At 42.6% G+C, this 16604-nt stretch overlaps 1 protein-coding gene across 18 annotated transcripts in view; it reads left to right on the top strand.

Annotated features, from left to right (window-relative positions):
• The window catches only part of nbeaa (neurobeachin a), a 167262-nt gene that overhangs the window by 113219 nt on the left and 37439 nt on the right, over nt 1–16604 (top strand). For all 18 annotated transcript variants that reach the window (XM_027138236.2, XM_027138270.2, XM_027138279.2 and 15 more), the window contains exons 14-24: nt 1132–1211; nt 3480–3542; nt 5996–6093; nt 6366–6458; nt 7176–7284; nt 7856–7937; nt 11165–11288; nt 11727–11919; nt 12968–13924; nt 14189–14406; nt 16133–16286. In XM_027138236.2, the coding sequence (XP_026994037.2) occupies nt 1132–1211; nt 3480–3542; nt 5996–6093; nt 6366–6458; nt 7176–7284; nt 7856–7937; nt 11165–11288; nt 11727–11919; nt 12968–13924; nt 14189–14406; nt 16133–16286 (2171 nt within the window). The remainder of the gene's footprint in view (nt 1–1131; nt 1212–3479; nt 3543–5995; nt 6094–6365; nt 6459–7175; nt 7285–7855; nt 7938–11164; nt 11289–11726; nt 11920–12967; nt 13925–14188; nt 14407–16132; nt 16287–16604) is intronic.

The raw sequence follows: 16604 nt of genomic DNA, 5'->3' as shown, positions 1-16604 counted from the left end.
AGTTGAGGGAAACGGGAAATAAAGGAGTGGAGGAAAGGGAGGATGCAGCAGAGTTCACTGTGGGCTGTTTGGGGCTTTTCCATTTTTTTTCACCTGTCTAATCCTCTCTGACAATCACAGACTTCTTTCTGTGCCCAGCTTCTGCCTGTGATCCTACCTTCACAAATCTCAGGAGAAACACCCTGCTTCTAATCCTGCTGAACTACACAGCCTAGCACTCTTCTAGCTGTTATTGTGTGTGTATTGTGTGTATATCTGCATGGCCTTAGTGTAGTTTGTGTTCCGCCAGCCTGCTGCCTTCACCGTTTGCTTGGTAATGTTAATCCTGTAGTAATACAAAGCAGCGCTTCTGTGCATCAGCATAATAAACATGCAGAGTTACGATCCTGACCCTGTGCTTCTACTGCAAAGATCTTCTCATCTGCTCATTTACTATGGCTATATTTTGTGCGGTGATACTGTTATTGTTCGATACGCCTGTTTATATGCTTTTGTTAAGGAAACCCAAGGAGAGCGTTTTTTGTTTTTTCCCCCTGAAGCAAGGCACTGCTGAGAGCCCAGACTCTGCGGGTGTGCGAGGAAAATCAATGCAACACTTCACATGCTCTATATTTAGGGAATTTATTAATGTGCTGAGGCTCAGGCGTGTGTACTCATCTGATTTTAAGCTTAGTTTAAGACCAGAGAAGTACAGAGAGCAAACAATCACACAGACATTTTATACTGTTCATCTAATACAAAGTTTAGTAAAAGAACAGGACACCACTGCTGTTAGAACTGACTCTGCATTTTGGGTGTGTGTGTGTGGAGGTGCGGATGTAGGTGGGGTTTGTGTTGAGGTTTGGATGTGTAGGTGTTTGGGTGTATGTGGATGTAGCTGGTGTGTTGGAATTTGGGTATAGCTAGGTGTGAATGTAGGTTAGTGGTTGTGTGTAGATGTAGATGGTGGGTGTGTTGGAATTTGGGTGTATGTAGGCATGAATGTGGGTGTGTGTGTGTGTGTGTGTGTGTGTGTGTGTGTGTGTGTGTGTGTGTGTGTGTGTGTGTGTGTGTTTGGGCCAGGTGCTATCACAGTTCTACCTGATTTGTTTAAAATGACTGCATTTGTAACCCTGTGTGTGTGTTTTGCAGACGGTCCTCGGCCCACACAAAAGGAGATCATCTCTCTGCGTGCCTTCATGCTCCTCTTCCTCAAACAGCTCATTCTCAAGGTGAGTAACTGTTTAAACTGTTCGGTTTATTAGATTGTGCTGGAAAGAGAAATCAACCAGCAGGTTTCATAAAGTCAAGAATTGAATGAATAAATAAAGAAGTCATAAAAAAGACATTTATTCTTTCCCTCTTTCCCCACATCTTAGAGTGTGTGTGTTTTTTGTCCTTGTTTCACTGCTGTTTACCAAAATTGCCTTACGTTGTTAGGTAGTTCTCATCCATCCAGGACTGTCAGAAGCAAGTTCTCTCACAAATGAGTGGATTCAGGTGGATGAGTGTGGAGAACTGATACAGAATTATTATTATTATGCTAATCAGCAGATGAACTGATGACCTGGGGGATGTACTAGACTAGTGGTAAAGGTGTTGCAGGACTGATCAGAAGGTTGTGAGCTCAAATCCCAGGTCCACCAAGCCTCCACTGCTGGGCCCCTGTACAAGGCCCTTAACTTGCCCTTAACCCTCAACTGCTCAGTTGTATAAAATGAGATAAAAATGTAAGTTGCTCTGGATTAGGACATTTGTTAAATGCCAGAAATGTAAAACTAACTAGATTTGGATTGAATCCTAACAGAGTTGAGATCACAGCCAGGTTCTTCAGTGGCTTGAGATGTTACTTCAGCTTTGATGTTTAGGAAGTCAAGGCTCGTTCTTGGCAGTGGATGTGATTCCCATCTGCTCTGTAGGGGTCGAGTTCTATCTGGGGTTTTTTGTTGTTGTTGTTTTATTACCAAACCAAACAGAGAAGCCCTCAGACTTACTGTTTCCTGTCTGGAAAGAAAAGTTGGACACCATGACCTTTAAAAAAATTCTACTTGTGTGTAGTGTTGTTCTGATCAGAATGGCATCACGTCTATAAAAAAGGTATTACACTGAGCTTAAAGAGCAGACAGCCAGCACTCAGCCCCGGAACCTGGACTTTAATCTTCTCCTGGTGTCTTAGATAAACTTCACTTTATTTACACTGTTGTTATTGTTGCTGCAGTTAATGACTCCTTTTCCTCACTCTAAACAACTTTTGTTCACTTCTGTCATTGCAAGATGCTGCAATAATGAACACAACTTTTTGCTTAATGCAGAAGAGAACAAAATTGCCAGGATGTTATAGTATAATAATATTAGTCTCTATCCATGTGTACATGGTGATGATGTGTTCAAACACCAGGAGTTGTGTAGAGCTGGGACCAAAAAAGAACCGAATAAACCAACAAACAAACAAACAAACAAACAAATAAATAAATAAATACAGGTTGTTTCTGACTACACACTCATCCAGAAAAAAAGCTCTGATTCTTCTCATCCTTTCTTTCAATCAGTGCGTTTTAATCAGCATGCTATTGTGTGTTTATCCCAAGCGTATGTCGGAGGGTCTGTGTGTGTGTGTGTGTGTGTGTGTGTGTGTGTGTGTGTGTGTGTGCGAGAGAGAGAGAGAGAGAGTGTGTGTTATTTTGTTCTGCATTGAATGTGAAGCTTCTCTCCAAAAAAATAAGCTGCTCATTTTCATAACTAAGCAGCAGAGAGGAAACAAAAAGGTTTGCAGCTTTTATTGTGCTGGAGCTGTTTATCTGCGTTCCTCTTGGTGATGTGAAGTGGTGTGACGCAGCCGAGTGGAAATGTATTTCTTTATCGGTTTTCTATGTTCCTTAAATCCGTAACCACACTCAGTTCTTGTGCAGTCGGCACACAGAGAGAATTGCATTATGGATCATTGGTGTGTGTGTGTGTGTGTGTGTGTGTGTGTGTGTGTGTGTGTGTGTGTGTGTGTGTGTGTGTGTGTGTGTGTGAGATAGACAGACAAAAGTCACATGGACACAGTGTTCTAGCTTCAGGGCTGTTGTTGTTTGGAAGAGTGTGAGACTGTTGCTAAGCTGCACACTTTATTCGTTTAGCTGCTGCCACTTTTGTTTCAGTCTCTTTTCTTTGTTTTTCTTGTTCTCTCGCTCCTCTGTTCAGATATTACATTAGCGACCTGCACAAGTGGCTGCTTTTTAACATTTATGCTTTTGCTAATCGCATCACTAATAGCATGTTCATGTGAGTCAGCACGTACTAGTAAGCGTGCAAGACATGCTAAGTGTTTATTACTCTTCACATACACACACACACACACACACACACACACACACACACACACACACACACACACACACACAGAGTTCATTAACAATTCATTACTCTGTATCACTTGACATTTGGCCCACAATGATAATGTGCTGTCCAAAAACAGCCTCTGTTAAATGTCATGATGTGCATCATGTTGTGTGCAGGACCGGGGTGTGAAAGAGGACGAGTTACAGAGCATCCTGAACTACCTGCTGACCATGCATGAGGTACTGAACACCCAGCACTCACTGTCCACTCTGTACTACACTCTCTGTCCTCACTGTCCACTCTGTACTACACTCTGTCCTCACTGTCCACTCTGTACTACACTCTCTGTCCACTCTGTACTACACTCTCTGTCCTCACTGTGCACTCTGTACTACACTCTCTGTCCTCACTGTGCACTCTGTACTACACTCTCTGTCCTCACTGTCCACTCTGTACTACACTCTGTCCTCACTGTGCACTCTGTACTACACTCTCTGTCCTCACTGTGCACTCTGTACTACACTCTCTGTCCTCACTGTCCACTCTGTACTACACTCTGTCCTCACTGTCCACTCTGTACTACACTCTCTGTCCACTCTGTACTACACTCTCTGTCCTCACTGTGCACTCTGTACTACACTCTGTCCTCACTGTGCACTCTGTACTACACTCTCTGTCCTCACTGTGCACTCTGTACTACACTCTCTGTCCTCACTGTGCACTCTGTACTACACTCTCTGTCCTTACTGTCCACTCTGTACTACACTCTCTGTCCTCACTGTGCACTCTGTACTACACTCTCTGTCCTTACTGTCCACTCTGTACTACACTCTCTGTCCTCACTGTCCACTCTGTACTACACTCTCTGTCCTCACTGTCCACTCTGTACTACACTCTCTGTCCTCACTGTGCACTCTGTACTACACTCTCTGTCCTCACTGTCCACTCTGTACTACACTCTGTCCTCACTGTCCACTCTGTACTACACTCTCTGTCCACTCTGTACTACACTCTGTCCTCACTGTCCACTCTGTACTACACTCTCTGTCCTCACTGTCCACTCTGTACTACACTCTGTCCTCACTGTCCACTCTGTACTACACTCTCTGTCCACTCTGTACTACACTCTCTGTCCTCACTGTGCACTCTGTACTACACTCTCTGTCCTCACTGTGCACTCTGTACTACACTCTCTGTCCTCACTGTGCACTCTGTACTACACTCTCTGTCCTCACTGTCCACTCTGTACTACACTCTCTGTCCTCACTGTCCACTCTGTACTACACTCTCTGTCCACTCTGTACTACACTCTCTGTCCTCACTGTGCACGCTGTACTACACTCTCTGTCCTCACTGTGCACTCTGTACTACACTCTCTGTCCTCACTGTGCACTCTGTACTACACTCTCTGTCCTTACTGTCCACTCTGTACTACACTCTCTGTCCTCACTGTCCACTCTGTACTACACTCTCCGTCCTTACTGTCCACTCTGTACTACACTCTCTGTCCTCACTGTCCACTCTGTACTACACTCTCCGTCCTCACTGTCCACTCTGTACTACACTCTCCGTCCTTACTGTCCACTCTGTACTACACTCTCTGTCCTCACTGTCCACTCTGTACTACACTCTCCATCCTTACTGTCCACTCTGTACTACACTCTCTGTCCTTACTGTCCACTCTGTACTACACTCTCTGTCCTCACTGTCCACTCTGTACTACACTCTCCATCCTTACTGTCCACTCTGTACTACACTCTCTGTCCTCACTGCCCACTCTGTACTACACTCTCTGTCCTCACTGTCCACTCTGTACTACACTCTCTGTCCTCACTGTGCACTCTGTACTACACTCTCTGTCCTCACTGTGCACTTTGTACTACACTTTGTCCACTTTGTACTACACTTTGACCACTCTGTACTACACTCTCTGTCCACTCTGTACTACACTCTCTGTCCACTCTGTACTACACTCTGTCCACTTTGTACTACACTCTGTCCACTCTGTACTACACTCTGTCCACTTTGTACTACACTCTGTCCACTCTGTACTACACTCTCTGTCCACTCTGTATTACACTCTCTGTCCACTCTGTACTACACTCTGTCCACTTTGTACTACACTCTGTCCACTTTGTACTACACTCTGTCCACTTTGTACTACACTCTGTCCACTTTGTACTACACTCTGTCCACTCTGTACTACACTCTCTGTCCACTCTGTATTACACTCTCTGTCCACACTGTACTACACTTTGTCCACTCTGTACTACACTCTTTGTCCTCTCTGTACTACACTCTCTGTCCTCTCTGTACTACATTCTTTGTCCTCACTTTCCACTCTCTCTTGCTCTTTTTTTCTTTCTAGCTAGCTTCCTTCCTTCTGCTCTCGCTCGCTCGCCGCTCGCTCTCTTTTCCTTCCTTTATTCCTTTCTTTCTTCCTTACACTTAAGTTTGTCTGCATGATTCCTCTCTTTCTCACTTTCTATTTTTCTTTCTTTCTTTCCTTTCTTTCTTTTCTTTCCTTTATTCCCCCCTCACTCCCTCCCTCCTTTTGCTTAGGTTTTCAGCCCACACACACACACACACACACACACACACACACACACACACACACATACGCACCAAATTACAAATTATTTATTAACGTGTATATTTTCTTGTTGACTTGTTTGCTTGTTTCCCTCTGCAGGATGAGAATATCCATGATGTTCTGCAGCTGTTGGTGGCTCTCATGTCTGAGCATCCAGCCTCCATGATTCCGGCGTTTGACCAGAGGAACGGTATACGGTGAGCACTGAGGCACACACTCGCCCTGCACACTTACATAACTAAAATAGATCTGAACACCTACACCCACACCCACACACACACACACACACACACACACACACACACACACACACACGCCACCACCACCACGACTGTCAAAACACTCATCCGCTTCACTGAGCACACACTCCTGTCATCTGGCTTTTTTTTAACCTAATAACATGGCCTTCCCCATGAATCATATAATGCTAACATTATACATTGTGACTCTTCTATAATTTTCTCCACAGGGTCATCTACAAACTCTTAGCTTCTAAGAGCGAGAGCATCCGTGTGCAAGCACTCAAAGTCCTCGGCTACTTTCTCAAACACCTCGGACACAAGTGAGTGGCTTCACGATGTCTTTCTTAACATAGATGCTGAAGTTTCAGTTTTGAATTTAATATCTCAGTAAGTAGGTTAGTATTATATAAGTTGTGATGTATGTTGCGGTTGTTGGAAACAGGCTTAGAAAGCAATAAAGACAGAAAGCTCCAGAAGGCAGCAGCTGACAGAGAGACTCGAACTCGGCCAACTCAGGCAAAATAATCAGTCTGACAGCGCATGCATCCGCTAAACCATGCTGTATGTGCTGCAGAAATGAATTCTGGGAAAGGCATTCATCATTCCTCAGGCTCAAATTTTGATATTGAATGCTTATAGGCATAAATATAGTAGATGTTCGAAAATGCTGTGTGCAAAACTCAGATCAGAATAAAAGGATTTAGTGATAATCCCATAATCTTGAAAATCTGATGAAGAGCGAACTTGCTGAGGCTGTGCTAGCTGAAGGAAATGTGTTATTGTTGGCACTTAATGTCCTGAATAAGCCAATATGCCCTCTGTGCTTAAGTGGCGTTTACACTGGGCAAGTTCTCTTTGGTCTGAATCGGAGTCTGTGTGTTGGTGTCATCATCAGCTAAAACTCATACACACAAAGGCTACTTTACTTTCACAGGAAATGCTGTACATTTTCAGTGCACCAAAGAGAAGGGCGTTGTGGAGTTGATGTCGGTGACGTTCGTGTCACTTACAAATTGTGTATGTGTGTGTTATTACAGGAGGAAAGTGGAGATCATGCATACACACAGCCTCTTCACACTGCTGGGAGAGAGATTAATGATGCACACCAACACTGTGACAGTAACAACCTACAACACACTGTATGAGGTAGGCTTTAAGTTCATGCAGCATTTAAACTTCTCTGACAATTTATTGTACTCTTCTCTGTCCTTAATAATCCTCATATTGATTAATATTAATTAATTTTATACACTGCTCTGCATTCAGAGCTGACACTAGCTTTAACTGCAACAGGGCTCCAGCTGAAAACCCAACATGTACACCTACAGTTGTGCTCAAAAGACATGCAGTCTTCAGGGTATGCAAACTTTTGAGCACAACTGTACAAAGTTGTAAGCATGTGGTATCCTATTGGTTAAGGTGTTGAGCTACCAAATGGAAGGTTGTGAGTTTGATCCCAGACCCTGAGCAATTACCCCTCAATAGCTCAGTTTTATAAAAATGAGATAATGTCGCTCTGGATCATGGTGTCTGCTAAATGCTGGAAATGTAAAATAAAGTGCTGGATGTAGACGATGAAGCTGATGAACTGGTGTAGGAGTGTAGCTAGGTTCAGGTGTAGCTGGATTAATAAACTGGACGCTGAGTATTTTATAGAGTAAATGCTGAATTGTGTTCAGTCATTGTGTGTGTGATTAAAATCTTGCTGTTGTTGTAGATTCTGACGGAGCAGGTGTGTACTCAGGTGGTTCATAAACCCCACCCAGAGCCTGACGCCACTGTCAAGATCCAGAACCCCAGTAAGTGGAATGATGAATTACTACTATTACTATTACTACTACTACTTTCACTATTACTACTGCTGCTGTCACTATTACTACTACTACTACTGTCCCTATTACTACTACTACTGTCCCTATTACTACTACTACTGTCCCTATTACTACTACTACTGTCCCTATTACTATTGCTGCTGTCATCCCTATTACTACTGCTGCTGTCACTATTACTACTACTGCTGTCACTATTACTACTGCTGCTGTCACTATTACTACTGCTGCTGTCACTATTACTACTACTGCTGTCACTATTACTACTACTGCTGTCACTATTACTACTACTGCTGTCACTGTTACTGTTACTGCTGTCACTATTACTACTGCTGCTGTCACTATTACTACTGCTGCTGTCACTATTACTACTGCTGCTGTCACTATTACTACTACTGCTGTCACTTTTACTACTACTGCTGTCACTATTACTACTACTGCTGTCACTGTTACTGTTACTGCTGTCCCTATTACTACTGCTGCTGTCACTATTACTACTGCTGCTGTCACTATTACTACTGCTGTCACTATTACTACTACTGCTGTCACTGTTACTGTTACTGCTGTCCCTATTACTACTGCTGCTGTCACTATTACTACTACTGCTGTCACTATTACTACTGCTGCTGTCACTGTTACTGTTACTGCTGTCCCTATTACTACTGCTGCTGTCACTATTACTACTACTGCTGTCACTATTACTACTACTGCTGTCACTATTACTACTACTGCTGTCACTATTACTACTACTGCTGTCACTGTTACTGTTACTGCTGTCACTATTACTACTGCTGCTGTCACTATTACTACTGCTGCTGTCACTATTACTACTGCTGCTGTCACTATTACTACTACTGCTGTCACTTTTACTACTACTGCTGTCACTATTACTACTACTGCTGTCACTGTTACTGTTACTGCTGTCCCTATTACTACTGCTGCTGTCACTATTACTACTGCTGCTGTCACTATTACTACTGCTGTCACTATTACTACTACTGCTGTCACTGTTACTGTTACTGCTGTCCCTATTACTACTGCTGCTGTCACTATTACTACTACTGCTGTCACTATTACTACTGCTGCTGTCACTGTTACTGTTACTGCTGTCCCTATTACTACTGCTGCTGTCACTATTACTACTGCTGCTGTCACTATTACTACTACTGCTGTCACTGTTACTACTACTGCTGTCACTGTTACTGTTACTGCTGTCCCTATTACTACTGCTGCTGTCACTATTACTACTGCTGCTGTCACTATTACTACTACTGCTGTCACTGTTACTGTTACTGCTGTCCCTATTACTACTGCTGCTGTCACTATTACTACTACTGCTGTCACTATTACTACTGCTGCTGTCACTGTTACTGTTACTGCTGTCCCTATTACTACTGCTGCTGTCACTATTACTACTACTGCTGTCACTATTACTACTACTGCTGTCACTATTACTACTACTGCTGTCACTATTACTACTACTGCTGTCACTGTTACTGTTACTGCTGTCACTATTACTACTGCTGCTGTCACTATTACTACTGCTGCTGTCACTATTACTACTGCTGCTGCTGTCACTATTACTACTACTGCTGTCACTTTTACTACTACTGCTGTCACTATTACTACTACTGCTGTCACTGTTACTGTTACTGCTGTCCCTATTACTACTGCTGCTGTCACTATTACTACTGCTGCTGTCACTATTACTACTGCTGTCACTATTACTACTACTGCTGTCACTGTTACTGTTACTGCTGTCCCTATTACTACTGCTGCTGTCACTATTACTACTACTGCTGTCACTATTACTACTGCTGCTGTCACTGTTACTGTTACTGCTGTCCCTATTACTACTGCTGCTGTCACTATTACTACTGCTGCTGTCACTATTACTACTACTGCTGTCACTGTTACTACTACTGCTGTCACTGTTACTGTTACTGCTGTCCCTATTACTACTGCTGCTGTCACTATTACTACTGCTGCTGTCACTATTACTACTACTGCTGTCACTGTTACTGTTACTGCTGTCCCTATTACTACTGCTGCTGTCACTATTACTACTGCTGCTGTCACTATTACTACTGCTGCTGTCACTATTACTACTGCTGTCACTATTACTACTGCTGCTGTCACTATTACTACTGCTGCTGTCACTATTACTACTACTGCTGTCACTATTACTACTACTGCTGTCACTATTACTACTACTGCTGTCACTATTACTACTACTGCTGTCCCTATTACTACTGCTGCTGTCACTATTACTACTGCTGCTGTCACTATTACTACTGCTGCTGTCCCTATTACTACTGCTGCTGTCCCTATTACTACTGCTGCTGTCACTATTACTACTACTACTGTCCCTATTACTACTGCTGTCACTATTACTACTACTACTGTCCCTATTACTACTACTGTCCCTATTACTACTACTGCTGTCACTATTACTACTACTGCTGTCACTATTACTTCTGCTGCTGTCACTATTACTACTGCTGCTGTCACTATTACTACTACTACTGTCCCTATTACTACTGCTGTCACTATTACTACTACTACTGTCCCTATTACTTCTGCTGCTGTCACTATTACTACTACTGCTGCCCCTATTACTTCTGCTGCTGTCACTATTACTGTTACTACTACTACTACAATTACTACTACTACTGGTGTGATTATGTATTATTAGTATTATGCCTCGCTGTTAGGAGACATTTATTTAGAGATTTGAGAAGGAGCATCAAATTGTTGTTTTCTGATCATGTAGAACCTTCAGAAGAGAGGACTTTTAAATGTTCTCAGTTTTTGAGCAACTTGCCAATCTGCAAATTTGTTTTTGTTTTATTAGCTTCTAGAAATGAAAAGAAAGAGACTAGACAACAATTTGGATTACTTGTTAAAAATAATTAAATGTAATTGTTGGCAACAGCTAGTTAATTGCTTTAAGAGAAATAAACTATTGTGCTGTTTGAAATCAGCTTAGAGATGAACACTGCATGGCATTAATAAAATTCTACTGTTGTTTCTGTGCTGAATGAATATAAAAGTGAAGTATTTGTGTAGTAATTGTTCAGCTCTTTAAGAATATGAATTTTTAAAACCAACTAGAAAATGAAATCCTTCTACAGCTTTTCAGGTTGATTCCAAATCGTATCATTGTGTCTTGACACCTCTTGTGTGTTGTGTATCAGTGATTCTGAAGGTGGTGGCGACTCTTCTGAAGAACTCCACGCCCAGCGCTGAGCTGATGGAGGTGCGCCGCCTCTTCCTGTCGGATATGATCAAGCTCTTCAGCAACAGCAGAGAGAACAGACGGTACGTACTTACACACATCTGAGACGTGCACAGATCTTCACTGGCTCAGTAAAAAAGCAGTGTTTTTAATTAAAACAATTCCTGACGTAAGAAAAATCATCACATATCGAGTCCCTGTTTAACAGTAACGTTGCTTGGAAAAACAAACAGCGTGTCTTAAATGCGTCTTCACATTTCCTCGGGCAGCAGCGTTCTGCAGCGAGCAGATGGAGCAAGAACGCACAGTGGCAGAACTGGCAGCACAAATAAGCACGAGCAGCACAATTCCTGCAAAACAGATGTTTCGGTCTAATCAAACATTTGATAATGGAAGTGTTGAGATGTTTGACTGAATCACTGCTGCTTTCTTAAAACGGCTGTACAGACAGAGAACGTTTTAAGTAGGAGGGTGTGTGTGTGTGTGTGTGTGTGTGTGTGTGTGTGTCATTATGGCTGTAGGTGTTTGCTGCAGTGTTCAGTGTGGCAGGACTGGATGTTCTCCCTTGGTTATATTAACCCCAAGACCCCGGAGGAACAGAAGATTACCGAGATGGTGTACAACATTTTCCGCATCCTCCTGTACCATGCCATCAAGTACGAATGGGGCGGTTGGCGTGTGTGGGTGGACACTCTCAGCATTGCCCACTCAAAGGTTGGCACACTTTTAGCAATTATTATCAATCTCTATGTTCTGCCAGGTTTTTTTTTTAACAATTGTGTATAAGTTTCAGTCATCTAAGTAACATCATCAACATCAGTTCATCATGATAAACCAGCAGTCTGGAATCAGTATTTGTAAATATGACTGAAATACAGTATAGTCTACAAAAAGTTTCCAAAAACCTTTTCACCAGTCAAAAGCTAATATTATTTCTTTGAAAGTGTGTTAAAGTTTGTGTGGTTGTTAAATCAGTAAAAGTTTTCAGTATGCAAAATTCTGACTGTTAAACAAGAGCTTGTACAGGACAGGCATGAGGGTCTTAGCTCTTATATTAGAATGATTCAGGTTTGTGTTATCTGTCCAAAGACTCACATAACTGTACATTTGTAGCATTTCACTACAAATGATTTCTCTCAAATGTAATATTATCTCTGAATGCTAAAGATTTGAGGGTTTGTTAGCAAATAAACAAACATTGAAAGACCAAGTGAGAAAATAAAGTATCTGATTTTACATTTTCAGAAAAAACATGATAATCATCTATAGTAACTGGGCATGTAAATGCTATGTAGAAAAGATCGAGTTGAGAAATATAGATGTATCTAGATGTATTTTAGATAAATATACAGCGGGCAAAATAAGTATTGAATATATCACCATTTTTCACAGTAAATGTATTTCTAAAGGTGCTGTTAGCGTGAACTTTTCACCAGATGTCCTTTTCTGTCCTTCAAAGAATCACCTTTTTATAGCCTATTACTGATAGATTTCAGCTAGTGTCTTAGCTTTCCGTGCCTTTTTTAACCTCCCACTCTTAATGTGTTCAATAGTTTTGCCTTGTTATTACACATAACCTAATTTCTGCACTTATTCTGACATGTAACATACTTATTTTACCGGCTGTATGTATTCTCTATGGTTTCCCTGCACCAGATTTTATACTGCTGTAAGTTGACAGGTGTCTGAGCACTCAGCTGAGAACTCAAGTCTCAGGAAGGTGCAAGTCTACAAAGCTAAGCTTGTTCAATTTTCCACCTAGGTGACGTATGAAGCGCATAAAGAGTATCTAGCTAAGATGTACGAGGAATATCAGCGTCAGGAGGAGGAGAACATGAAGAAAGGTAAAAAGGGCTCGGTGAGCACCATCTCTGGTCTGTCAGCGCAGCCAGCCACCGTCAACGGAGCCCTGGAGACACGCGAGACAGACGACACGTCTCAGACGCACACTCCCGAGAGCGAGGTTGAGTATACCGAGAGCAGCGAGCCACAAAACTTGCTTACCGACACCAAGGAGCAAGTCCATGTCCATGAGCTTCTGGTTGACATCAAGGCTGAGAAAGTGGAGGCCACTGAGGTGAAACTGGATGATCTGGACCTGTCTCCAGAGGCTCTGGGGGGAGGTGGAGGTGGAGGAGGTGGAGGAATGGAAAACGGCCCACTGGTGGAAGTGGACTCCCTGCTGGATGCTGCTTACTGCGTGCACAAGCTCAACGGAGGGTTGGCTCCAAAGGAAGAGGAGGACCCAGTCATGAGGATGCGTACAAATGAAGACGACGTTAACCTAGGGCCCTTGATCACGCTGGATGATGAGAAGGACATTACACCCAGCAACAATGGCTTCCTCTTTCCAAAAAGTGAAGAGAAGCTGCTTCCTTCTCTGGCCACGCATGAGCCTCTGCCGCTGTCTGGCCCAGAGCAGGTCACCTCTGCACCCACTGTACCTACCTCTGTACCGGTTTCAAGTGCCAGCGATGACCTCAGCCTGCTGGCCCACATGACATCCTGCGACTCGGATCTGGCGGCCGACGATGACAGCTTTAAGCTGCAGAGCTCGTTGGCTGACATCAGCACGCTAGCAGAGGGCAGTGAGAGTGGCATAGGAGAGGCAGGAACAGTAAAGAGCGGAGACGCCATCAGCACCGTGTCGGACACAGAGAGGTCGGATGACGGCAAAGACAAAGAGATGAAGAAGATCCAAACGACAGCCACCACACAGGTAATATAAATAATGTTATACTAAATGTAGTTAAACGAATACAGACATATTAGTTAATACATTATATAACTTGTATAAAATGTTGTTTTGTTTACTTGATAAGGTTACTTCAAATTAGCCAAAGTTTTGAATTTGTGAACAGAAATATTTGTTCTACAAAATTCAGTGCTTTTGTTTGTTTATGGGACTGAAACACATCTCACTTATTGAGCATGTCTTGAAGTGAAAGAAAGCACTGAATGAGATTGAGTGCTTTTTCTGCAGGCCCTGCACGGACGCTCGGGCAGTCAGATTGAGCGGGATCTTCGCGTGGATCTCGGTTTCAGAGGGATGCCCATGACCGAGGAGCAGCGGCGGCAGTTCAGCCCTGGACCGCGCACCACCATGTTCCGTATCCCAGAGTTCAAATGGTCCCCCATGCACCAGCGATTACTCACAGACCTGCTGTTTGCCCTCGAGACAGATGTACATGTGTGGAGGAGGTGAGGGCCATCTCTCTGTTTCTCATCTACCTTTCCGGTTAACACCTCAGTCACTGAACATATTAATGATCATGTCAAGAGTCCACAGGCATCATACTGCTGTACATACAGTGAAGGGCAAACATCTGCACCTTGTATGGGTTGTATATACATAAAAAAATAGATTTTAAACATAACACTGACATTTTTGATGTAACATTTTTGGTTAAATAATGATATAACATTTACATTTGGGAATAATAGATGTGGTTGGATGCAAGTATGGATTATTATTTAATATTTGATAGATTATATACACTGCCTTCCCTTCCACAATTATCACAATTACTTATTGATTAAACAAAGTTTAAAGTTGACTTAATTGGAACATATTTACACCCTTATTATTAACAGTCTAAATTAATTCAAATTATTATTATTACATTTTTTAAACTCACATGTAATATATTAAACTAGGTATAACTGTTTATTTCAAATCCACCAAAAATCCATTATCTATAATGGAAAAACTATAATAGAACTCGGGCCTCAAAAATATCATCAGTGTGATCGGATGAAACTTTGAAACTTCCAGCCAACACCTAGGTAAGTGCATTCCTGTGAGCAGGCACGGTGGTGGTAGCATCAAGCTCTGGGGCTGATTATCAACAGTAGGAACTGGAAAGCTGGGTGCTGTAACATACAACATAGATGGAGCCAAATATTTGCAAAATGCTGAGAAGTTGTTGTTCCAGTCAGCCAGATATCTGCATTTGGGGTGAAGATATAAGTTTCAGGGGGCACGGTGACTTAGTGGTTAGCACGTTCGCCTCACACCTCCAGGGTTGGGGGTTCGATTCCCGCCACCGCCTTGTGTATGTGGAGTTTGCATGTTCTCCCCATGCCTCGGGAGTTTCCTCCGGGTACTCCGGTTTCCTCCCTGGTCCAAAGTCATGCATGGTAGGATGATTGGCATCTCTGGAAAATTGTCCATAGAGTGAACGAGTGTGTGTGTGCCCTGTGATGGGTTGGCACTACGTCCAGCGTGTATCCTGCCTTGATGCCCGATGATGCCTGAGATAGGCACAGGCTCCCCGTGACCTGAGAAGTTCGGATAAGCGGTATAAAATGAATGAATGAATGAATGAATGAATGAATGATATAAGTTCCAAGAGGACAAAGAGCCAAAGCCAGAGCAAACACTACAGTGGAGTGACTTGGAGAGAAGAAACCTTGTGCTATGGAATGGCTGAGACAAAGCTTAGACTTGTATCTAATTAAAAATCTGTGTCATGACCTGAAAATTGCTGTCCATCAACATTTTCCTTCTGACTGGCAGCGTTACAGAATATATTGCATTGAGAAGTGGAAGAAAATGCCAAAAATCACAGAGTGCAGAAGCTCAGAGAGACAAAACCGAAACATCTGATAGTTCTCCAAAAGAAAAATTCATACTGAGGGGGTGAATACTTTAATGTAAATATACAGTATATATTTCATTTTTAACTCATTCTGAGGACCTCAAAAACACTTTCATTTTATTTCTCTAGAGTCACTTTAAAAGGAGCATAAAAAATTGTTGTTGCATATTAGAAGAGAAATGATCTTTGTTGGTATAGATGTTTTACTCCATGACCATTTCATGGCTTATCTTGACAGCGATGCAGACTTATGTATTATAGGGTTTATGACTGTTGATGGTCTCGCTTTCTGTCCCTACTGATCTTTAATTGTTTCTTTTTTGCAGCCACTCAACAAAATCCGTCATGGACTTCGTGAACAGTAATGAGAACATTATATTTGTACACAACACCATCCACCTCATTTCTCAGATGGTTGATAACATCATCATCGCCTGTGGAGGGATCCTGCCTCTGCTCTCCGCAGCCACTTCACCTTCTGTAAGTGCTACCACAGCGCCACCCACAGGCCGCTTGTCTTCTGTAGACAGACAAGTCCCATCATGGGTTTGTGCCATTGAACCACTTGTAGATGGAGAGGCTGTGATTTATATTATGTCCTGTGTTTCTCTGAACATGTAGTAATCTACACGTTGAGGACACAATATTTGTGATCATTCTCAGTGCTTGTTCTTATTGGACAGGTTTCTCACTGACAGCCGCAGAACTGCATCTATATCAGTGTTTTTTTCTGTTTTTAGTGATTCATAATAAGTTAGACATATCAGATCATCCCTTTGTAAATGTCCAGTAAGCTGT

Source organism: Tachysurus fulvidraco, chromosome 20 (assembly GCF_022655615.1).
Source record: "Tachysurus fulvidraco isolate hzauxx_2018 chromosome 20, HZAU_PFXX_2.0, whole genome shotgun sequence".
Lineage (NCBI taxonomy): Eukaryota > Metazoa > Chordata > Actinopteri > Siluriformes > Bagridae > Tachysurus > Tachysurus fulvidraco.
The sequence above is the reverse complement of the archived record's forward strand: the minus strand, read 5'-3'. Positions and strand labels throughout refer to the sequence as shown.